General features: G+C 39.2%; 1 protein-coding gene across 1 annotated transcript in view; it reads right to left on the bottom strand.

Moving 5' to 3' along the window:
- The window catches only part of LOC147024797 (phosphatidylinositol-3,5-bisphosphate 3-phosphatase MTMR6-like), a 97,778-nt gene that overhangs the window by 3,616 nt on the left and 67,956 nt on the right, over positions 1 to 26,206 (bottom strand). The window contains exons 10-12 of the mRNA XM_085885064.1: positions 24,194 to 24,319; positions 19,743 to 19,792; positions 579 to 779 (exon numbers count right to left, since the gene is read on the bottom strand). Coding sequence (XP_085741190.1) covers positions 579 to 779; positions 19,743 to 19,792; positions 24,194 to 24,319 — 377 coding nt within the window. The remainder of the gene's footprint in view (positions 1 to 578; positions 780 to 19,742; positions 19,793 to 24,193; positions 24,320 to 26,206) is intronic.

The following is a 26,206-nucleotide window of genomic DNA, read 5'->3' as shown; positions in this document are numbered from 1 at the left end:
CCGGAAATCCTGGTGAGGATTTTTCCTTCACACACCTGAACTCCTATCCACTTACAAGGCCTTTATCCACAGCTTGATGGAGTACTGCTTTCCCCTCTGGATTGGCTCCCCTGCCTCACATATTGCTCAACTTGATGCTGTGGAAACCAAGACCTTTAAGATCAATGGAATCTCCCACGCTGAAGCTGAGTCAATGGGCTTCTCACTTTGCCATCACAGACAGGTTGGTGGTCTCTCTATCTTCTACCATCTCCTTTGTGGTCTTGCACCCTCTGCTCTTTCTGTGGTTTATTTCAACTGAATTGTAACTTGAACACTGCATGGGGTAAGGTGTTCTATGAATTCTGGTTACAAAAGTGAAAGTTGATTGAAGATAGGAACAAATAAGCCACATGGCTGTGAACATTAATGACAGAACAGGCGAAAGATGCATCAGACTATTTTTTTCTAATTCTCGAATGGTTGGCAGCTTAAAGATTGCTGAGACAATTAAACGAGGGATTAACGTTATCAAAATTATTGAGGAAAGTGTTTAAAAGATGCAGATTACTGAGAGCCTGCAGAAATGGAAGACAGACCTGAGCATCTGGCGGTTGTTATCACAGTTTCCCAGAAAGTTCCCAAACTGGCAAGAAGTGGTGTGGTGATGCAGTTGAATCAGCAATTCTTCTCCGAATTCAAATGCCGAGGGAAACTGTTGAGCCAGTTGCCACACAGTCTCCAAGAACTGCAGAAACACTGGAGACGTCTCTTTGATGTCTCCTTCCAGATGTCCGCATCTGGAATGATTCCATAATATCTCACTTTAAAACAAATAATTATCGATGGGGAAAAGGGTGGGTGAAAGGAGTTGTATCATTAAAGTAACAGGCAGTGCCACAGCGCACGCACGCACGCACCTTTTTGTTTATCAAGTTGTTCTTCACAATTACAATAATTTATTTAACAGTAACAGTTATTCCTAATGCATTAAATTCACATGCAAGGGAAGTTTTAAGTGATAGTGATATTAATTCTACATTACCTGATACTTAACTCTATCTTGATAGCAAACTTCAAAATAGTTATATGCCGAAAGTCATAACCTCAGTAATTTGCAACCAATTTTAAGAATGCCTGGATCATCATCTGCACTCTGTTCTTCATTGAGATTTTGACCCTTTCTGACCAGAAACTCTCCAAATAATGGGTTCATCACCTCAGCTGTGTTCAAACAGTCAGCAACAGGCTTCATTGAAGGACGAATGCCCCAAATGTCAGTGTTTCTTTGCTTCTCATTGCGGTTAGAATATTGTCACGAAAATGGCCTATGGCTAGGGATAATTCATTTACAATAGTTAGATATTTCTTGGCGTGTATTCAGCATAGCCGCCTGATCAAATCCCCCACTGGCTTTCCAGAGACCACGTGGTAGTAGTTATTTGTCATCCTTCTCATCCCTCGATAATTTCACTTTTACATGTCAATCATTTCTCTGATTATTTTATTGTTTTTAATACTCTATTTTCTATATTCTTCACAGTAGCATTACGGTAAACGTAAGTAAGCCTTATGATGTCACCGAGCCCCAATTCATGTCCTAATTGGATGGTTTGAACGTTAGGGTGTGGCCTAGCAAGGGGCGCGAGTGATCGGCCTGCTGGACCAATGGGTTTAAAGCTTTTGGACCGATACCCACTCCACAAACCAGGAAGGGTGGATGTGACAGCTCTTTGTGCAGCAAGGTGCTGAGACTTCAGAGCTTGTCAGTTTGCTGGAGTGGTGCAGGACGTGCTACAAGCATGGAGGTCTGAATGTGCCCCGGAGAGTTCTGCAAACGTCATCGCATGGAGTTCGTCTTGCCCGAGGATTTTTCCAACTCACGGAACCCGATTGACTGAAGCCCTTCATCTTTAACTCGTCATTATTTTATATCAATGCATTTGGTGCATAAAAGAAAGACTGAAATATACGCATAAAAACGTTAATTTTATTTCATTGAAAATTTCCTAATGTACAAGAGAAAAAGTATATATATATATATATATATATATATATATATATATATATATATATATATATAGTTATGGATTTCAGAATCCGGTCTGATGAATGCATCCACACATTCAGGTCCTCAGACAGTTATTTCCTTAAATGCATGTTCAGATTAGCCTCATCCCCATGTCTAATCTTATATATTATTTCCGAGTTTGTGGTTTCGTGTCGCGCTATCTTCGACTTTGTTCTGCGCTCGAGTAACGTGATATTCGGCTTACATTATCTCAAAGACCATATGAGGTACATGGTACAAAAAAGTAAATAAAATGGTTCTGAAACAGTGAAATCGTATTCCACTTACTGCATTAAAGTAAAATTACGACTGATACTCTGCATCAGTTCCTTTCTCAAACACACCCACCCCAACATGTCGCGCAGAGCGCGGGTTATGCTAATGGGATATTAAATGTGACATGTTGAGAAGGGTGAAGAATAGATCCCCTCTCTTAATGGGAAGCTTTTTTTTTTCTTCACGACAGACACGTTTACACATATTTATTTTGCGAGCACTGACCCCGCATTATTTTCCTCAGCAACGTTAATGCACATATTTCTTTCGTGAGCGCCGACACCCGCCTTTTTTGGAGTGCATGGGTTATCATGGTAACGGTGCACAAGTGGGGAGGGGTGAGCTTGGGGGACTCTGCACCCGCCTAGACGGGCCGCAGATAAAAAAGAAAGCGAGAGAGGAAGCACGCGAAAAGCAAGCAAGAGAGGAAGCGCGTGAGAAGCGAGCAAGAAGCGGGTGTAAGCGCACAAAAGAAGGAGAGAAGTGAGCGAGAGAGGAAGCGCGAGAGAAGCGAGCAAGAAGCGGGCAAGCGAGCCGAGAAGTAAGCGAGAGTTGAAGCGCGCGAGGGAAGAAGTGAGCCAGAGAGGAAGCGTGCAAGCGAGGAAGCGTGCGAGCCCGCAAGTGAGCAAGCGTGTGGTGCATGTCTGACCAGGCCAACAACGAATCGTGTGGGTCACTGGACGTCACTGGTTTCGTGAAGGGTGAGGAGCTGTCCGTGTCGCAGCACCAGGGTCAAAACCCATGATAGACAATATCAGTGCCCTCCCAGACGTCGACTGGCGTTCAAGGCTGTTCTCGAGAGGGTGCACTGCAAGGGTGGGTGCTGGCGACGGACGTGATATGCACGCACACATTTCAGGACATTTTCACTTCACGGACAACTACTCTCTGGTGAGCGAGACGACTCTTCTCCCCCCCCCCCCCCTCTTAATGATCTGCTGGGTACCCTTGTCTGTGATTAGCTGTCAGTAAGTCAACCCCTGATAAGCATCTGTTCTCTGTCTCTTTCCTGGCATTTTGATTGATTTTGCCTGAGTAATTATTCATTTCAGTTGCTCTGAAACTTATTCATTTATTTACCTCAGAAAATAAAAAGTTCTTTTTATTTATTTATTTGATTATTAACAAATCATTTGTCAACTTCCAACCTGTCCGTGTTTGTCCTTTCCTTCCATTGGTCGAGCATTGTCCGAACCTCAATAGACTGGGAGGTAATTACCACAGATTTGAACAAAAATAGTCGGCACGCACCAGCGGTCAAAACGCTCGGCCGCCCTAATTAAAATCTTATCGAGATAATATTGGTGCTTTGCCGAGGGCGCGCTCCCTGCTCAGGTAACCACGTGACGTCTAGTTAAATGGCATAATTAGATGGTGGACACTGGAACACTTGGTTAACTGGGTGGCGTTCGTGGTTTTAAAACAACCCACCGTACCACAACGTTAATTGTGAGCGGTGGCCCCAGGACCAGCTCTTCCGAGGACAACCGGGGATTAATCCCCCCGAGTGACAAGCTGGTGTCTCAGTACCCGTCAGGTCAGGTCAGGTATGGGAGCATGCGCCAGAGCAGCACGTTGCTGTGTCCACTTTCCGCCGGTACTCCAGGGGCCTCCGTCTGGCCATCCCCCAGGCAGATGCCTGGCCCATCCCCATCTCCTTGAGATGCCGATCAACCTGCTGCAACCACGAGGCACGTGGTCGGCCCATTGGCCTCCTCCATTCACGAGACTCCCTTGCTGAGAGAATCTGGTGGGCAGGATGAGCGTCAGGAAAACAAGCCACATGTCCATACAGCCACAGGTGACGCTCACGGACTATGCAGGTCTCATTTGAACAAATCAAATTGAACAAATCTCATTTGAGTCTCTCTCAGAAACCGTTTGTTGGACACAAAGTTCGACCAGCGATAGCCAAGGATTCTCTGAAGAGACCTGGTACCAAAGGAATTAAATCTCCGTCTCAGATCCTTGGTCAGAGTCCAAGTCTCGCATCCATAGAGCAAGACTGGAAGTACCAAGGACCTGAAGACTCGGACTTTCGTCCTGCCGCACAGATACCGGCAGTGCCACACCCCATTATCCTGTGAATCCATGACTCCCCAGGCCCAACCCAGACGTCTCTTGACCTCTGACTCACAGCCAGCAGAGACATGAATATCACTGCCAAGGTAAGTGAATCTCTCCACGACCTCAACATCCTCACCACAAACAGGCACAGACAGAACAGCAGCATCCAAGATGTCATTGAAAGCCTGGATCTTAGTTTTGACCCAGGAAATCCGTAATCCCAGCGGCTCCTACTCTTCATTCAGCACCTTGAGGGCCCCCGAAGGATATCTAAAGTCTCAGCAAAGATGAGTGAATCATCTGCAAAATCAAGGTCAGAGATCTTGACATTCCCAAACGATGCACCACAGCTTGATCTCTCTGACATCCTCCCTAGAATCCAGTCCATACGAGTGCTGAAAAGTGTAGGGGGCCAGTACACACCCCTGACAAACTCCAGTAACAACTGGAAATAAGTCAGAGATGGTACCACCACATCTCACAGCACTCTCAGTACCAGAGTAGAGTTCAGAAATCAGATCGACCAGTTTTGGTGGCACCCCACAAAGACCAATAATCCTCCAGAGGGCATCCCGATTCACTGAATCAAACGCTTTACAGAGATCAACACAAGCTGCAAGCAGCCCCTGCCGAAACTCTCGTCTGCGTTCGGTGAGGACCCGAAGAGCAAGGATACAGTCAATCGTTGACCTCTTTGGTGCAAAGCCTGACTGCTCTGGACGCTGGTGCTCAAGCAGATGGTGGCGAACCCTATCAAGCATAATCTGAGCAAAGACCTTTCCCGGCACTGAGAGCAGCGTCACCCCTCGGTAGTTGTTGCAGTCTTGGCGATCACCCTTCCCTTTCCAGAGAGGGACAACAAGGCCCCTCTTCCAGTCAGTTAGGATGATGCCTGTGTTCAAGACAGAACAAGAAAATGCATGCAATGACATGTACAGCATTTCCACCAGCCTTGAGAAGTTCAGCATGGATGCCACAGATCCCTTTAGCTTTACCCCTTTTCAACCGGTTCACCGCAGCCTGTGTTTCCACAAGCGAAGATCACAGTTGATTGGGGGGGGGGGGGTTCAGCAACAGTTATTGTAACAACCATGACGTCCAACTCGACAGCTGATGGATCAGAGTGACCAGACCAATAGTAGGTGTAACCACCCAGCATTATCTCTCCGCAATCTGGTCTCCGAACCTCAGAGAGTTGCAATACCGATGTCCAAACGCTTGAGCTCAGACAGTAATAGAGACAGGTGATCATCCTCTCTTAGGGATAGGACATTCCAGGCACCCATCCGAAGGGACCGCCTCAGGTTAACCCAAGGAGACCGCCGTCTGGTGGATGACACCTCAGCACCACCACAACACAATCTGACCTGGGAATGTTACCCCTTGGTTTCCCTCCTATCATCAAAGATTGGGGGTCCCAAAGGCTTTGCCCCAATCCCGTCATCCCGTGAGCTGCCCTGCGAAGGGAAGCTGCACAGGAGGTACTCCCACGTAGTGGGTTTTCAGATTTATTTGCGTTTTTGTGTTTTGCGGAATGAAGGGTTTTACGGTGGCCGGAGTGCAAATCCTACCACCAACCTCCTAATAAGAAGTAACCCAACTGCAGGAGGACGTCCGCAGACACAGTTGGGTACTAGATATGGATGGCGTTGGCTCACAAGGAGCTCCTCCGCCCTTTGACAGGTTTTGTTTTTAATCCTGCTGGGTGTCCATATCCAAACACCCTCCTCACTAAAAAAAACCTGATGGGGGAGACGGTTCAGTCGCCGACAACCCGACCATGGAACAGGTCAGTACAGGTTTACGTGATACCTGGAGCAAGTCACAGATCTGATCTGGCCTGGCCTGACAATAGCTGCACAGGAGATAACGGACCGTGTGGGTCACTGGACGGTGGCCGGCCAATATTCCAGAAAGACTTTTCATATTGGCGGTCCTAATGTTGGTACCCGTGGCCGCAACAAGATATATATATTTATTTATATATATATATATATATATATATATATATATATATATATATATACATACATATATATACATATATATATATATATATATATATATATATATATATATATATATATATATATATATATATATATATATATATATATATATATATACATATACATATATACATATATATATATACATATATATACACATATATACATATACATATATATACACATATACATATATACATATATATATATATATATATATATATATATATATATATATATATATATATATATATATATACACATACACAAAAACACCTGCATACTGGTAGTAAACCATATGAATTTTTTTCTAGTCATTTGCTTTTGAACACAGAAGAGAAATTTAAGAAAATAAAATCTGCAAAATATCAAAAATATCAGTTTCACAATGAAAAGAGTACTTCATATCTTCAATTTCCACTCATGAAACAAAAGCAAATTTATTCATACCATCTTTAAGAAAGAAGATGACATCCTCCTTGGCAAGGAGGGTTAACTAGTTGGGTACTTAATATGATCAGCGATGAAATCAGAGCACAACACAACACGTTTACATCTCTCAACCCAGCTCCGACACAAACTTGTATATATCTCAAACTATGAATGAAGACTGACTACCAGCACAGAATATTTGGTAATTATCATACTGCAAATAAATGTGATTTGAATCAAATTCATTTAATGAGACAGAATATACTGTTTTTTACTCAGTAGCTCAAAAATGTTAGGTTTGAAAGATGAAGGAGCAAAACACCAGTCACTTTGCACCGTTTTGTTTTTAATACAATAATAGTTAGGGTTAGGTTAGGTTTTTAATACAATATATATATATATATATATATATATATATATATATATATATATATATATATATATATATATATATATATATATATATATATATATATATATATATGGAACTACTGGACCTGTTTGACAGCATCTGGGCCCTGGCCTAATGTTGTTTCCTAAATTTGGTAGAATTTTAACTTGTGGGTCTGGTGTGGAAGATTTTTGAAGGAATTTATGTGATTTTCCATAAATTTTTACTCGGTCTGCCATTTTTGACACTTCCGGTCATGTGATCGGCATGACCTCCACAATTTAACATCACGACCCTCCTCATGTCATAATCCAAATTTTGTAACATTCTGATGGGTGGCTCTGCAGAAAATGATTTAAAAAAGGAATTAATGAGATTTTCCCAAAAGTTGACCAAGTCGGCCATTTTGACACATTTCCGGTCACATGATCCGCATGACTTCCACAATATAATTAACATCCCTACCGTACAAATAATGCTGAAACCCAAATTTGTTAGCATTCTGACAGATGAGTCTCGAGAAGAGGATTTTTTGAAGGAATTTATGCAATTTTCACAAAAATTGATAAAGTCGGCCATTTTGACACACTTCCGGTCAAGTGATCAGCATGGCCTCTGCAATTTAACATCAGGGCCCTATCCTAATGTTGTCACCCGAATTTGGTAGCATTCTGACTGGTGGATCAGGAGAAGAAGATTTTTAAAGGATTTAATGCGATTTTCCCAAAGTTGACCAATTCGGTCATTTTGACACACATTTCCGGTCATGTGATCGGCATGACCTTCGCAATTTAACATCCCTATCTTGGCCGAATGTAACCCAAATTTGGTAGCATTCTGACTGGTGGGTCTGGAGAATATTTTTGAAGAAATTTACGAAGTCGGAAATTTTGACCTACTTTAGGTTATGTGAGTGGAATGCACTTTGCAATTCCGGTTACCAGTCAGGAGAGGAATGTTGCGGCAAATTTTCAGCCAGATCGGCCCATCGGTTTGGCCAGAGAAGTCGAAAAAGGAGATGGATAGACGGACGGTGCGCGATGACAATACCTTATCTGAAATTTAAATTCCAGATAGGCTAAAAAAAAAAAACAGCTTCGCACAATTAAGTAGAAGAAAAAGGAATGATCAAACACAATGCTTCTTCTCCATGTTTTGGGTCTAGTTATGTCCCAGTTATGATTGATTATTTTATTTGGCCAATGTCATGAATTGCGAACGAGAGCCAAGCATTGCTTGGGCACCGTCGGTGCAAACACCAACTCACTTTTCCCATGAAAGACCATTTTCTTGGAAAAAAAAGTCAAACTGTTCCAAAACATCAGAAGCCTTTGATGTGGTCTCCAATGCTTTTGAGAAAAGCATTTCTTCTTTCACAGCTCCATCACCCATAAATCGAGAATAAATGAGCAACTGACAGCATTGGGACATATTAATGGTTTCATCGCAATGAATTGCAAAAAAAAACCACGATGCTTTCATGTTCCAAAACTTGTCTCGTTATGTCCTCTTCAAGTTCATCGTTGCGACGCTTCAGTGTGTTATCAGACAGCGAAGTTTTTGATGACTTTTTCTGGCTTTCGGCACCAAGCACAAATTTTGCAGCACTCAACAAGCTTGGTTTCACGAGTGTCTGTCCAATCGTGTGAGCTTTATTTGCTTTGGCATCAAGTAGTGACAGCTCGTAAGATGCTTCCACCAGATTGACCGTCTCCTGATGAAAAGCTCTGGTGGCGTCCAGCTTCATGCATTTCAAGCACTGAAGTTTGGCAGTGAAAAACGATTTTGGCTCGTCTTTCAATGCCTCGCAGTTCATCTTCGAATGGAGCTCAAGACAGCCATGTATCATGGCATCATTACTGAAAACTGCATGGCATTCGATGCACCGAGGAAGGTCAATTACATTTTTTTTTATGACTGTGAAGCCAAACTTGATTTTGCCTTCATCGTATTTCATTTCCTTTTGTTGCAGACATTTCTGGCTTCATTCTTTTTTTTTTTTGGCCAAGAAATAGATCAAGAAAACCCACTCAAAACATAAGAGTTAAATATCCGCTTACTCAGCCTTATCACATTACCACCCAGCTAACCAAACGTAAACAATGACTGTTATCCTGTAGTCATTGTATCGCTGTCTGTTATCGCTGTCTGTTATCCTGTAGGCAATATTCCAGAATGGAATGTTAAAAAACACGATGCTTCAGTTATGCCACCATGGCGCCGCAGTTGGACACTACACCGCCATGGCCACTGCCCGCTATTGATACTACACTACTGCAGAGATGATCGAACAATATAAGCGCACAGCTCCTTCCAGCCTTTAATTCAGATGGGAAGTTCTGTTTGTAGGTCCCACCAGATTTACGTAGCGAAAAAGTTAATCCAGCAAAGCAAATTGCACGGGAGATGCTGACGCCATGATCGCTGCACCAATAATGATTCCAACATCTTCCCACCACCAGGCCAAGGGAAAACCAATCTTCTACTATACAACACTTCTAATATATCAGATACCATATGCACAATAATCTCTGGAATTATTACTGCAAGGGACAATAAAGTGACTGACTATATTGCATCAAGATTTCAATTTTGTAAGTTACATCACATTTTGAAATGTGAATGATAGTATGATTAATTCCAAACAATTTAGTGCAGAATATCCTGATTGTAAAATAAGATTTGTCAACATTATTACATGCGCCACCGAAGGTGAAGGAGGTTATGTTTCACACCTTTCTGTCGGTATGTTTGTTTGTCTGTTTGTGTGCAAGATATCTCAAAAATTGTGGACGAATCCGGATGAAATTTTGTGGACAGGTTAGGTGTGCGAAAAGGACGAACTGCTTAGATTTTGGTGAAGATCTGGATCCGGATACTAGAATTTTTTTAAAGTGATTCTTCACCATTGAGAGATAGGGCCAAAGACGATATACAGCACAATATCTCAAAAAAGTTGTGGACAGATTCGGATAAAACATGGTGGACACGTTGGGTGTGTGACAAGGAAGAATTGATTCAATTTTGGTGGAGATCCAAATCCGAATCCGGATAAGATAATTCTTTAATTTTGAAGCGATTCTTCACCATTAAGAGAAAGGGCCAAAAAAATGATATAGTACTGTATAGCATGATATTTGAAAAATGTATTGGGCCCGATATGTTCTCGTGGATCAGGCATTACGTGGCGGAGGTATTCACTCTACCGAGTGCCCTTCTAGTTCATGACTGTTCTCCCATCATTTCAAAAGTAAACGTTGAGCTTTGCCTGCATGCGCAGCTTTTTAAATACAGTGTGGGAAGTGACTGCCGTAAACAGGAGACAGATGAACATACGGATAGACACCACAGTTTGCATTGTTATTATAATCATTAAATTCTTTAAAATTTCTTTTACAATTGACGTTTTCTTTTAGTTCTAAAGTCGATCTTCCCACGTATATAAAGTGAATAAGCACGTGCTTTGAATGTGTGTGCAGTCACATTGCGTCAAATTATTTACGGTCTTTTGAAGATTGGGTTCTTAATTTAGTTTCGGTATCTCAACTCAAAGGCCTCCCACCGCTCGGGCCTTTCATGTTACTAATAACTGGTTCATTCTGGCTACCAATCCAGAACCTGGCATATCAATTTCTTTGTACACTCTCGGTAGAAAATTCCATAAGCTTGTCATCTTCTTTGGCACACGAGGTTAAACCATCAGTGTGTGCAAGGCATCACAACACTGTGCAAATTCAAATCTTTCTTACAAATCTTTTCATATTGGTTGTAAAAATGCAATTGGATATTTTCTATAATGCTTATAATTAATATTTACATCCACCACTGAATGTGGATGGAGGTTATGTTTTCACCCGTTTGTCTGTGAGCAGGATAGCACAAAAGGTTATGGACGTATTCAAACTAAACTTGGTGGATATGTTGGGCATGTGAGGAGGAAGAAATAATTAGATTTTGGTGAATATCCGTGTCCAGATAGAACAATTATTTTTAATTTTTTTTAAAGTGCTTCTTCATAATCGAGAGATAAGGCCAAAAATGTTATCCAGGGTGGGGCAGAGAAACGAGAGATTTTAAAAACCGATCTCTGCTATGCCAACATGATCGCAACTTTTTTGACTGATCAACTAGGTACAAGTTAATGAGGCCAGTTGGTTTTAACAAGATGGTGTGACGCCTCATACTGCCAGAGTGTGAATGGCCGCCGTATGACGACTTTTTCAGAACCACATAATCTGCAGGAATATCAACATTACTTGGCCTCCAAGGTTTCCAGACCTGTCAGCAAGTGACTTTTTTATGGGGGTACTTAAAAAGCAAAGTGTATACTCATCACCCACACAATATTGAAGAGCTGAAAGAAAGACTTCGTCAAAAAATTGCCAGAATTTGTTTGGAGATGCTACGCTGTGTCATGGGAAACATGTGTGGACGACTAGAGGAAAGCCTGTGCAGAGACGGTCACCTCGAGGATGTGATCTTCAATAAATAAATGGCGTGCTATGTACTTTAAGATGGCATATTTGTAATTTAGCAAATACAAAATGTTAATTCAATTCATGAGTTTTTTTTAAATCTCCCCTTTCTCTGCCCCACCCTATACATCACGATATTTCAAAAAGTAGTGGACATGTTTTGACAAAACTTAGTGGATGAGTTAGTTTGGTGACAAGAACAAGACGATTGGACTTTAGTTCAGGTCTGGACGGAGATCCAGCTGATCAGTGGGATACAAAACGTAAACTGTTCAGCCTGGCAGAGGTATGCGCTCTTCCGAGTGCCATTCCAATTTTAATGAAGTTTTAAAATCCGTCTCAAGAAGTTGCGGGACATTTTCTTGGAAACAATTCTTACTTTCCCCCTCTGACGAATTCCTGAAACAATACATACGATGTGTTTTCTTACATTTTTTTCCCCTCTTCTCACTCTGCAGATCTCATGAACACTGCTTTGGGAAACTGAGGGGTCTACAGAACCCCTGTTGATAATACCATTTGTTAGATAGATGTTAATCACAAATTAATCAAATCATCCATTGATGTTACAAGATTGATTGTTGAACTTTTCAGTAGAGCTACCCAGACTTCACTGTGTTGGTGTCTTCAATGGATTTAAAAACTAGAGTAATTCGACTGTGCGCAGTCGACGGGTATGCCTCCGCTCTCCTGCACAAACACTTGAGTATTGACATATTTCACCCTTGACCTTTATCATATCTAGCCCAAAATCTAATCACTTAATTGCCCTGTCTAACTTTACCTTTGTACCAAGTTTGATGAAATTCTGTCCAATATTTCTTGAGTTAGGGTGTAAACAGTGAAATTTCAGTTTGACCTTGACCCTTGACCTTTATCATATCAGGCTCAAAATGTAATCAGTTAATTGACCTGTCTTACTTTACCTTTTTACCAAGTTTGATGAAATTCTACAATTTGCTTCTTGAGTTATCGCTTAAATGAAAATCCGGACGGACGAACGAATGGACAACCCGGAAACATAATACCTCCGGCACCCTTGGTGCGGAGGCATAAAAAGCTTCATTTAAAATATCATGCTTTATTTTTGGTCAACACTATTGCTTTATCATAAAATTAGTTTTTAGCTATATAGAAGTGCACATTTCATATCTAAAATAATATATTTCAGTGTGTGTGTCAGAGTGTCTCTCCTCCTCAACTCCAAAACCATGAAATCCAGTGGCCCAAAACCAAGGGAGTGCATGAATGAAAACTGGGTATTTGGGTATATTTAAACACAACCCTTCTGAAGATAATCAATTCCTCTCATCATGAAGAAACAAAAACAGGCTTATCCTTGGTCAGCTCACATTCACCTTCCAAGGGTCTCAATTCGCCACTTTGTTTCGGCCTAATCAAAAATGCCTTGCCTTGGAACAGGTCACACAGGCCTCAGGTGTACAATTGAAGACTGGACAACGCATCTTCTATCATTAAATTAAGGTATCACTTTGAGGAAACAAATTGGTACATTCTGATTACAACTCATGCAGAGGAAATGAGATAATGTATGTTTTGTTCACAGCGATGGAGGCAGCTTTTCGTTATAAAAAATATTTTTTGGTTTTTGCCCAACTTTTCAAGGCTTACAAACTGAGGGACATGTAATTCACATATTATGTGAAGCAAATAAATATAAGAGGTGATGAAAATCGGCTTGGAAGTGAAATGACTGCATAGGTAATTAATTTGTCGGGAGGCCAGGGACATTTCCCACTGCATGGGGGAAGGGCTAATATGGAATAGGCAAAGCCTAGAAGCGAACGTAGAATTCTTCTTACATTCGCTTCTTAAATATATCAAATTAAACCGTCTTTTTGCTATGAAAAAATTAAGATTACCTCAACATTACCTTCACAACAACAACTACACCGCCGAGAACAGGATCTCAACTGCAAAAATAAATATTACCTCAACATTATCTTCACAACAACAACTACAGCGCCGAGAACAGGATCTCATCTGAAAAAAAAAGTCCTCAACATTACCTTCACAATGACAACTACACCACCTAAAACAGGATCTCATCTAAAAAAAATATATTACCTCAACATTATACCTCAACATTACCTTCACAACAACTATACCGCCAAGAACAAGATCTCATCTGAAAAAATTAATATTACCTCAACATTACCTTCACAACAACTACACCGCCAAGAACAGGATCTCATCTGAAAAAAAAATATTATCTCCACATTACCATCACAACGACAACTACACCGCCAAGAACAGGATGTCATCTCAAAAAAAAAAATCCTCAACATTACCTTCACAACGACAAATACACTGCCTAGAACAGGATCTCATCTAAAAAAAAAAATATTACCTCAACATTACCTTCACAACAACTATACCGCCAAGAACAAGATCTCATCTGAAAAAATTAATATTACCTCAACATTACCTTCACAACAACTACACCGCCAAGAACAGGATCTCATCTGAAAAAAAAATATTATCTCCACATTACCATCACAACGACAACTACACCGCCAAGAACAGGATGTCATCTCAAAAAAAAAAATCCTCAACATTACCTTCACAACGACAAATACACTGCCTAGAACAGGATCTCATCTAAAAAAAAAAATATTACCTCAACATTACCTTCACAACAACTATACCGCCAAGAACAAGATCTCATCTGAAAAAAATAATATTACCTCAACTTTACCTTCACAACAACTACACCGCCAAGAACAGGATCTCATCTAAAAAAAAATAAATATTACCTCAACATTACCTTCACAAAAACAACAACACCGCCTACAATAGGATCTCATTTAAAAAAATTAATATTACCTCAACATTATACCTCAACATTACCTTCACAACAACTATACCGCCAAGAACAAGATCTCATCTGAAAAAAATTAATATTACCTCAACATTACCTTCACAACGACAACTACACCGCCTAGAACAGGATCTCATCTAAAAAAAAAAAATATTATCTCAACATTACCTTCACAACAACTACACCGCCTAGAACAGGATCTCATCTAAAAAATAAATATTACCTCAACATTAACTTCACAACGACAACTACACTGCCTAGAACAGGATCTCATCTAAAAAAATAAATATTACCTCAACATTATACCTCAACATTACGTTCACAACAACTACACCGCCGAGAACAAGATCTCATCTGAAAAAATTAATATTACCTTAACATTACCTTCACAACAACTACACCAACGAGAACAGGATCTCATCTTAAAAAAAAAATCCTCAACATTACCTTCACAACGACAACTACACCGCCTAGAACAGGATCTCATCTGAAAAAAAAAAGTCCTCAACATTACCTTCACAACAACAACTACACCACCTAGAACAGGATCTCACCTAAAAAATAAATATTACCTCAACATTTGCTTCACAACGACAACTACACCGCCTAGAACAGGATCTCATCTAAAAAAAATAAATATTACCTCAACATTACCTTCACAACAACTACACCAACGAGAACAGGATCTCAGCTTAAAAAAAAAAAATCCTCAACATTACCTTCACAACGACAACTACACCGCCGAGAACAAGATCTCATCTGAAAAAAATAATATTACCTCAACATTACCTTCACAACAACTACACCAACGAGAACAGAATCTCATCTTAAAAAAAAAAAAATCCTCAACATTACCTTCACAACGACAACTACACCGCCTAGAACAGGATCTCACCTAAAAAATAAATATTATCTCAACATTACCTTCACAACGACAACTACACCGCCTAGAACAGGATCTCATCGAAAAAAAATAATATTACCTCAACATTACCTTCACAAAAACAACAACACCGCCTAGAACAGTATCTCATCTAAAAAAAATAAATATTACCTCAACATTACGTTCACAACAACTACACCGCCGAGGACAAGATCTCATCTGAAAAAATTAATATTACCTCAACATTACCTTCATAACAACTACACCAACGAGAACAGGATCTCATCTGAAAAAAAAATATTATCTCCACATTACCATCACAACGACAACTACACCGCCAAGAACAGGATGTCATCTCAAAAAAAAAAATCCTCAACATTACCTTCACAACGACAAATACACTGCCTAGAACAGGATCTCATCTAAAAAAAAAAATATTACCTCAACATTATACCTCAACATTACCTTCACAACAACTATACCGCCAAGAACAAGATCTCATCTGAAAAAAATAATATTACCTCAACTTTACCTTCACAACAACTACACCGCCAAGAACAGGATCTCATCTAAAAAATAAATATTACCTCAATATTACCTTCACAACGAACGACAACTACACCGCCTAGAACAGGATCTCATCTAAAAAAAAAATATTACCTCAACATTACCTTCACAAAAACAACAACACCGCCTACAATAGGATCTCATTTAAAAAAATTAATATTACCTCAACATTATACCTCAACTTTACCTTCACAACAACTATACCGCCAAGAACAAGATCTCATCTGAAAAAAATTAATATTACCTCAACATTACCTTCACAACGACAACTACACCGCCTAGAACAGGATCTCATCTAAAAAAAAAAAATATTACCTCAACATTACCTTCACAACAACTACACCGCCTAGAACAGGATCTCATCTAAAAAATAAATATTACCTCAACATTAACTTCACAACGACAACTACACTGCCTAGAACAGGATCTCATCTAAAAAAATAAATATTACCTCAACATTATACTTCAACATTACGTTCACAACAACTACACCGCCGAGAACAAGATCTCATCTGAAAAAATTAATATTACCTTAACATTACCTTCACAACAACTACACCAACGAGAACAGGATCTCATCTTAAAAAAAAAAATCCTCAACATTACCTTCACAACGACAACTACACCGCCTAGAACAGGATCTCATCTGAAAAAAAAAAGTCCTCAACATTACCTTCACAACAACAACTACACCACCTAGAACAGGATCTCACCTAAAAAATAAATATTACCTCAACATTACCTTCACAACGACAACTACACAGCCTAGAACAGGATCTCATCTAAAAAAAATAAATATTACCTCAACATTACCTTCACAACAACTACACCAACGAGAACAGGATCTCAGCTTAAAAAAAAAAATCCTCAACATTACCTTCACAACGACAACTACACCGCCGAGGACAAGATATCATCTGAAAAAATTAATATTACCTCAACATTACCTTCATAACAACTACACCAACGAGAACAGGATCTCATCTTAAAAAAAAAAATCCTCAACATTACCTTCACAACGACAACTACACCGCCTAGAACAGGATCTCTTCTGAAAAAAAAAGTCCTCAACATTACCTTCACAACAACTACACCACCTAGAACAGGATCTCATCTTAAAAAAAAAAAATCCTCAACATTACCTTCACAACGACAAGTTCACCGCCGAGAACAGGATCTCATCTAAAAAAATAAATATTACCTCAACATTACCTTCACAACAACAACTACACCGCCTAGAACAGGATCTCATCTAAAAAATAAATATTACCTCAACATAACCTTCACAACAACTACACCGCCAAGAACAGGATGTCATTTGAAAAAAAAATTCCTCAACATTACCTTCACAACGACAACTACACTGCCTAGAACAGGATCTCATCTAAAAAAAATATATTACCTCAACATTATACCTCAACATTACCTTCACAACAACTATACCGCCAAGAACAGGATCTCATCTAAAAAAAATATATTACCTCAACATTATACCTCAACATTACCTTCACAACAACTATACCGCCAAGAACAAGATCTCATCTGAAAAAATTAATATTACCTCAACATTACCTTCACAACAACTACACCGCCAAGAACAGGATCTCATCTTAAAAAAAAAATCCTCAACATTACCTTCACAACGACAACGTCACTGCCTAGAACAGGATCTCATCTAAAAAAAAATATATATATATATATATATATATATATATATATATATATATATATTACCTCAACATTACCTTCACAACGACAACTACACTGCCTAGAACAGGATCTCATCGAAAAAAAATAAATATTACCTCAACATTACCTTCACAACAACTACACCGCCTAGAACAGGATCTCACCGAAAAAATAAATATTACCTCAACATTACCTTCACGACAACTACACCGCCTAGAACAGGATCTCATCTAAAAAAATTAATATAACCTCAACATTATACCTCAACATTACCTTCACAACAACTACACTGCCGAGAACAAGATCTCATCTGAAAAAATTAATATTACCTCAACATTACCTTCACAACAACTACACCACCGAGAACAGGATCTCATCTTAACAAAAAAAAAATCCTCAACATTACCTTCACAATGACAACTACACCGCCTAGAGCAGGATCTCATGTGAAAAAAAAATCCTCAACATTACCTTCACAACAACAACTACACCGCCTAGAACAGGATCTCATCTAAAAAAAATAAATATTACCTCAACATTACCTTCACAACAACTACACCACCTGGAACAGGATCTCATCTTAAAAAAAAAAATCCTCAACATTACCTTCACAACAACAACTTCACCGCCGAGAACAGGATCTCATCTAAAAATATAAATATTACCTCAACAACGACAACTACACCGCCGAGAACAGGATCTCATCTAAAAAATAAATATTACCTCAACATTACCTTCACAACGACAACTACACTGCCTAGAACAGGATCTCATCTAAAAAAAAAAATATATATATTACCTCAACATTACCTTCACAACAACAACTACACCGCCTAAAACACGATCTCAACTAAAAAAATAAATATTACCTCAACATTATACCTCAACATTACCTTCACAACAACTACACCGCCTATAACAGGATCCCATCTGCAAAAAAAAAAAAAATTCTCAACATTACCTTCACAACGACAACTACACCGCCTAGAACAGGATCTCATCTAAAAAATAAATATTATCTCAACATTACCTTCACAACGACAACTACACCGCCTAGAACAGGATCTCATATAAAAAAAAAATTACCTCAACATTACCTTCACAACGACAACTACACCACCAAGAACAGGATCTCATCTAAAAAAAAAAAAAATACTAGATTGAACGTAGAATTCTTCTTACATTCGCTTCTGACTTTACCTATAACTTGTTCACAACTGTATACACAATTTCCAGTTACTTCGGCCTGGATTCGGGATCAGCAATCAAATAATGTAAATCACGATTAAAAAGTATTTTTTGATGATGCGGGAGATATCTTTATTAAAATCAGTGGAGGAAATATACACCATGTCTGATATTATTTGGGTCTTTCATGTCTCCGACGATGAGTTTATCTCCTGGCATGCATCATTCCCCATGACAAAAACCGGAAACAAAAAAAAAAAACAGAAACAAAACAAAAATGGAAGTAAAAGGGTCATAGGCAATGACACGGATTCCAAATTGCCATGGTATTGTGTTGTTGTTGTTTTTGTTTTCCTATTCTCTCATGTGCACGCGTTAAGTAATATTCACAAGATAGAAATAAAACCCAATCGTGTTTATACACCGCAAAGCGTTTAACAACAACCGGAAGCAAAAGGGTCATAGCCAACGACATGGATTCCAAATCGTCAGGGGTATTGTGTTGTTGTTGTTGTTTCCTATTCTCTCATGTGCACACGTTAAGTATGAAGCCTACTTCGTTCGCTAATAAAGTGAAGCAAAATATGACACTCAGCATACAAACATGAGAAGTATGTTTGTAAACATTGTCATTTACTGCTCCCTCCTTGTACCTCCCTTCACCCCAACCCCCTCAATTTACATTCATTTCACGATCGATAAATTTTGAGGAAGGAGGGAGGGAGAAGGGAGCAGCAGAAATACAATGATTGCCAGAAGCTTGGCATTTCTCAAACATCAAATGATAAAAATTTTAAGTTGGAAGTAATTTCACAAGAAATACTGGAAGACTTTTTACATTGAAGGAAATTGTGTGTGTGCAATGCACTTCACCTTTGCGCAAACTTGTGACCAAATTTTATCCATTCTTTTTCAATCACAGTCTGTGAACAGAGAAAATAAGTTATAAGTTGACCTTTGCACTCATATCTTTACACCATCAGGAAGCTTTGAATAGCAAACCAGGTTAAAAAACAAAAAACGAACAAAAAAAACCAAAAAGATGTATTAAGTAGTCAGAAGCTTAAGTGGCCAAGTCTCATGCCCAAGTAGCTTGTAATCATTTCAAAAATTCTTCATCATGCAGCTATATCATGGAAGTGGTACTATTTGATACAGTTTGCAGTTCAATCTTTTACAAAGATTATTGCAATGAAAGTTACACTTCTGATAACTGTTGGTGTATACAACACACTATGCCTCTACTCAGCATGGAGATGTTGCAACTGGATATGCCTATATATTTGTGCTCACGTGTATCTATTAGAATTAAGGTGGTGTAGACTGCTGTGCAAAATTCTTGAATATTTTACATTTTTCTATTCTGATGCAAAAGGAAACAAAAATAAAATAGTTATGAAAAATTATATATATATATATATATATATATATATATATAAATATATATATATATATATATATATATATATATATATATAAATATATATATATATATATATACACACACACACATATATATTCAAATAACCAAACCAAATGTGTGTCCACAATTTTCCTTCAAAACAATTGAAATTCTTCTAGGGACACCTTCAAAGAATGTTATGAACTGGTCATTGAACTTTTCCACAAATAATATTATAATGGTGTTCCATGCTTCTTCCAAGGCCTTCCAAAGATCACTGAAATTGCTGGGATCTAAAGAAACTTCTTTCTTTGCCCAAATGGTTCCATACAGCTTCAATGACATTGAGATCCGGACTTTGAGGGGGGGGGCATTCCACACGTTGAAGGACTCCGCTTCCTCTTTCTTTTGCAAATAAATTTAATTACTCCAGCTGGGTGTTTTGGATCATTATCTTGACACAAGATGAAGTTTGGACCGATAAGTCTTGCACCACTGAGGACAGCATGATGGATTAAAATTTGTTTGTACCTTGCTGCAGTAAATACAGCATAAAGTTTTATGAACACCACTGAAGGATATGCACCCCCCAAACTTGCAGTGAACCTCCTCCATGCTTAATTGTTGGCTTCGAGCAAGGTTTTATCGGTTTCAGTTTTTTATCATCTCACAAACCATCTCCAATTACATCCAAATAACAAACAAATTCGTGTGTCCAAAGCAACTTTGACCATTGCTCCATTGTCCAATTTCTGTGTTCTCGTGTATATTTTAGCCTATTATTCTTGTCTCCTTTTCCAAACAAGAGGTTTTCTTCTTGCAACACATCCTTTAAGTCCTGATTTCAAAAGTGACCTTTGTACTGTTGATGGATGGATGACGACACGTGAACCATTTGACAGTTCTGTTGTCAATTCAATCATCTTCTTTCTATTCCTTAAGGATTATTATCTTCAAATATTGCTCATCCTTGTTGGACACCTTTTTTGGTCTTCCAGTGCTGGGTTTCTTAATTATAGATTATTTTTCTCTGTACTTGTTGATTACCTCAGCACCAAAGGTGGATGGAGGTTAGGTTTTCACCACTTCTGTCTGATTGTCTGTGAGCAGGATATCTCAAAAAGTTATGGACAGAGTCCAATGAAATTTGGTAGACAGGTTGAGAGTGTGCCAAGGAGGAATCACTTCGATTTTGGTGAAGATCTGGACACAATAATTAAAAAAAGTGATTCTTTACGATTGAGAGAAAAGGACAAAAACGATACAGCGCACTATATTTCAAAAAGTTGTCGATGGATTATAACGAAACTAGATGGATGAGTTGGGTAGGTGATAAGAAGCCAATTCGATTTTGGTTAAGAACCGGATGCAGGTCCAGCCCATCAGTGGGATACAACATGTTAACTGTTCAGCCTGACAGAGGTATGCTCTCTCCCGAGTGCCGCTCTAGTTATGCCTTGCTGACAAAGTCGCCGATGGCATTATATTTTCAAGTTGTCCGTCCATGATAATTTTCTCTGTTTTCTCTGCAACCGCTTATTCAATTGACAATTTTCACCATAGGTGCGACTACTCATGTAAAATGTTATGATAATTCTGATGTTATAGGTCACGTGGTGTAGCAGCCATATTGGGGAAAAAAAAAGGATAAATTTTGGACCTTTATATATCCGAAACCGCTCTCTGGAAAAGATTGAAACTTGGTACATGTGAAGTACTCCCCATGGGAAACAAATGTGATTTTTTTAATGTCATCGGTGGCTTCGTTATGACATCATAACTGCATATGTCAAACGCTTTATCCGATCGATATGAAAATTTCCGAGGGTAATCTATGGATAAATTGTATGGGGTGGGGGGGGGAATTTGATGACGGCATCGGTCATGTGGTTTGGCAGCCATATTGTTTTTAACATAAAAAACCTTCAAAAATCTTCTCCGAAACGGCTGAGCAGATCATGGCAAAATTTACAGGTTCATCACTGATCCACGAGGAACAAAAAGTTTTCCAACTATGACATCATAGGTCACATGATTGAATTTACCCTCAAACTTTAAAAAAAATCATCTTCTCCAAAACAGCTTGACAAATAGAAAGGGAAACTTCACCCACATGTTCCCCAAGTCTTGCGGATACCAGTGTTTACGAATAATAAATAGGTCACATGGCCTGGCAGCCATATTGGATTGAACAAAAATCTTGGTAAAATTATTTCCCTTGAACCGCTTCATCAATCAATGTGAAATGTCACAGTTACGATCTAATAGTCATGGGGAATATATACGTTTTAAATTTCAACCTGATCGGACGCATGGTCTGCCAGCCAGAATTATTTAATACTTTGAATCTGGGTTCAGGGATTTAAACCAAACTTGGTACAAATATGTACAATGATCATTGATGTAATAATGTGGGCGAAGGCATATCTGGCGATGTCGCGACGTCAAAGAGTGCCCATCTAGTTTTGATTGTACTTTGGATACCAGACCTCAGAAAAATAAATAAATAATTTATTTTAAACAAGTAATGCGAGCTAAACACTTAATGTTTTACCTTCCTTGTGCAGAAACAATTTTTGATATAGAGTCATTCCTGGTGCAACTTTTTGCCATTTTAAAACTTTGCTTTCGGTGGGAAGTGTGGGGATTTGCGATGGAGTGCGATCCTTCTTTGTGCATTAACAATTCTATGGCGATCTTCGACTGAAATCTTCGCCATTTTGTTTTAATTTAACAGTTAATCCTGGTAGATCTGTATTCTGCAGCACAAAAAGTGGGCTTTTATTGTTGTGGATGTGTAGAGAGGAATCACCAGCTATTGATGACAAAGAACACCTGACAATGAGTTATCAGTGAGACTTTTTTGTATGTGTACATTGTCGAGGCTCATATGAGAGCAAACACAACGCACAACAAGGGGGGCATTAGACAAGAGGGGTGGGAGAGGGTAGGACAAAACAGTGGGGAACAGAGACATTCAGAGATCTGTGGAAAGGAGAGGGATGGGGCGGGGAAGAAGTTCAACTCACAAAATAGCGCGATCTTTGAAACAAAACTGAACTAGGAACACACAGTAAACATGTCGGTGAGAAAACAAAAAGTTAAAACGTGGCATATAATGACCGGAAACTTAACTTTGAGAAAGTCGGCAGAGAGCCCTGAAAGAAGCTGCCGTCGCCCCAAACCCAGAACCGGAATCAAACTTGATTGGTAAATGCGATGGATTAGCGATGACAATGCTTCATATTAGCTGCTCATGCATAGTTTACTTTGAGTCAACAAGTTTTTGAAGATGCTGATCATTGTGAATTAAAGATTGCTGAATGACAACCTTGGTTTATTTTCATCCAAGCGAACTGTATTAATAACAATCAATGTTGTTATAATAGTAGAAAACATTAGTAGAAACTTTGAGTAAATTGTTCATGATAAAAACGTCCATACATTGTAATTTCCTGAATGTGTCCAACACTTTGGCACAGTCAGTGTAGGTGCTCACAAATGAGAAATAACAAATGAATATTTTGACGAAAGAGGGGGCAACTTTACAAAAATTCATGCAGTCAAGTCACAAAGTATACGTAGCCGGTGAATTGTTCAAAGCAAATCATGACCACGTGGAATATATTGAATACCCTGGTTCTGGTCATCGAGGAATCAGATCTGCAAGCAGGAACAAATTGCTATGGCAGGGTTGACCATCACATAACAGGGAAGGATATCTTGGATGCAAAATATCCTTCCCTGTTATGGGACACTCAATTGGGATTTAGAGTTCAGAAGCTACATAACGAACATATACGTTTCTGTAAAAACATTTGCAAGACATCAAGATATTCCATTAGTGTAAAAGTGCAACTTCCACAAGAACTATCCTCTTTTATCTCAACAAAGAAGCATGTTGGTCACCAAGCTGACTTGCCATAAAGCCACGAGTTGTCCGGTAGTAAGGATGCAAAATAACTGCAGACAAGGAACAAACTTGTGCGGTTCTGTCCCAGCCATCTGAGCAGTGTACCAATACACTGGCACCCTCCTCCCACAGTGCCTGCAGCAAGGTAATGTATACATCAACTACAATATTAAAGAGCAAATAAATTAGTCCTGAGAAAATGGACAACAATCTGTATTACTCATGATGGAAATAAAGCACCAGTTGTACTGCTCACACAGACGTTTTGTAGCTGTCACACACCCAAAAGCTGTCACACACATTTCAAGACGTGAAGGTATGAGCATAAAGACATGCTAAAGGAGCTTCAGCTGAAGAAAGCAGAGCAGACACCATCAAATATAATCGACCCACTTTTGAGGTGTGTTCACAAAGAACATCACAATAATTTTGATCCATGGGGGGGGGGTGGGGGAGGGAGGAAGTGGCATTCACATGAAAATGTACGGAACAGGTGGAAGGTAGAATTGACATCACGAGAAAGCATTGCGGTGGAATACCTCACTATTGTAGCTGTGAGAACTGCCACAGACAGTGCCTTCAAATAGTAGGTCATGCTCTCAGATATTGCATCATGCAGTACCATATGCTTGTGTCCTGTTTATATATATATATATATATATATATATATATATATATATATATATATATATATATATATATATATATATGTTTACTCGGGACAATGAACAAACTAATCAATCATCCAGTAAAGATCAACTAGCGACCAGGGTTGGTGTCAGGAAGGGCATCCGGCCATAAAAAAAAAAAACATTGCCTCAAGAAAAAGCCTAACCCCTGCACAGCAGGGAAAAATGGCTGTAAAAACGGTCATTCAGTAAAGATAAACTAGTCTTGTTTCCATTCACATATACCGCAAATGTCAAAACTTCAGACAAATCTGTGTGTGATCACACCTTTGAAATTCTACAACATTGGAAAACAACATTCACTCTTTACTGTTACTTCTTCCAAAAAAACATGAAAACTTGATGAATGCTTTCATATGCCATGTACAGTTTGTTTCCATCATGTGTACATCAAAAGTTATAAAGGTTCAAAGTTACACAAAGACTTCATGGACATCCTGTACAGTATTTCCCAAACCCAAGACCTCAAAATAGAAATGTACAAGATTTGAAGATGTTCATGTCAAACAAAAATCCAATTTAATGTTAACATAAGGAGATCAACATTTATAAGGGGAAGGAATGCATTAACGGAGAGTAAAGTCCTGCATGCTGCCTGTACATAGTTCGTGACAAAGCTGGACAAGCGCAAGTTTGAAGAGTCTCCAAAAATCGCACTTCATATCCCGATAATGACATAGCAGGCCACATGAAGGTGATGTTAATGCAATGTTAACAATACAGAAAAGCTAATGTACAGATGATAAATGTTAAAGAACGGGACTAGTGTCTGCATGTGTCTGGAGCTAAAAGTATACCTGGTCAGTAACAACTGTCTTTGAACGGTAAGGAAAATGAGCCAGATCAGGTGTAATAGGAGTCTGGGATAGGTTACCTTGCTCCAATTATCAATCAGTTCAGAACTGGTCTCTGGGCAGAGTGTAAGCGAGGTTCTGAGGATAGCTTACGGACTGCTCTCACCCCCCGACCCTTCCCCATCCCCTTTGTCCAATTTGGATCCACCAATTATCGACAAATACTGATATTCATTACCAACAAAAGCCAATCTTGTAACATTTTTCTACTGATGGAAAAAAAAAATAAACCAATGTCACCCGCAGGGTGACCCGTATCTTGCCAAAAGGTGACCACGTGTGACTTCTTTAAGGTCACACTGAGGTGAACAGAGCTGCTATCCACCAGGAGCGACTCCTTGAGGAATATCTGCCTACGAGAGATTCCGATGAGAATCGTTCTACAGAGTAACTATGAAAAATATGCGTTTGCCTCATAACGTCACCAAATGACGTCATAATGTCTCAAGCTTGACATATCTAGAAAGCACTCATTTAGG

Source organism: Eptatretus burgeri, chromosome 6, assembly GCF_056783735.1.
Source record: "Eptatretus burgeri isolate ZD-2024b chromosome 6, Ebu_testis_v1, whole genome shotgun sequence".
Lineage (NCBI taxonomy): Eukaryota > Metazoa > Chordata > Myxini > Myxiniformes > Myxinidae > Eptatretus > Eptatretus burgeri.
This window is presented reverse-complemented; position numbering and strand designations above follow the sequence as displayed.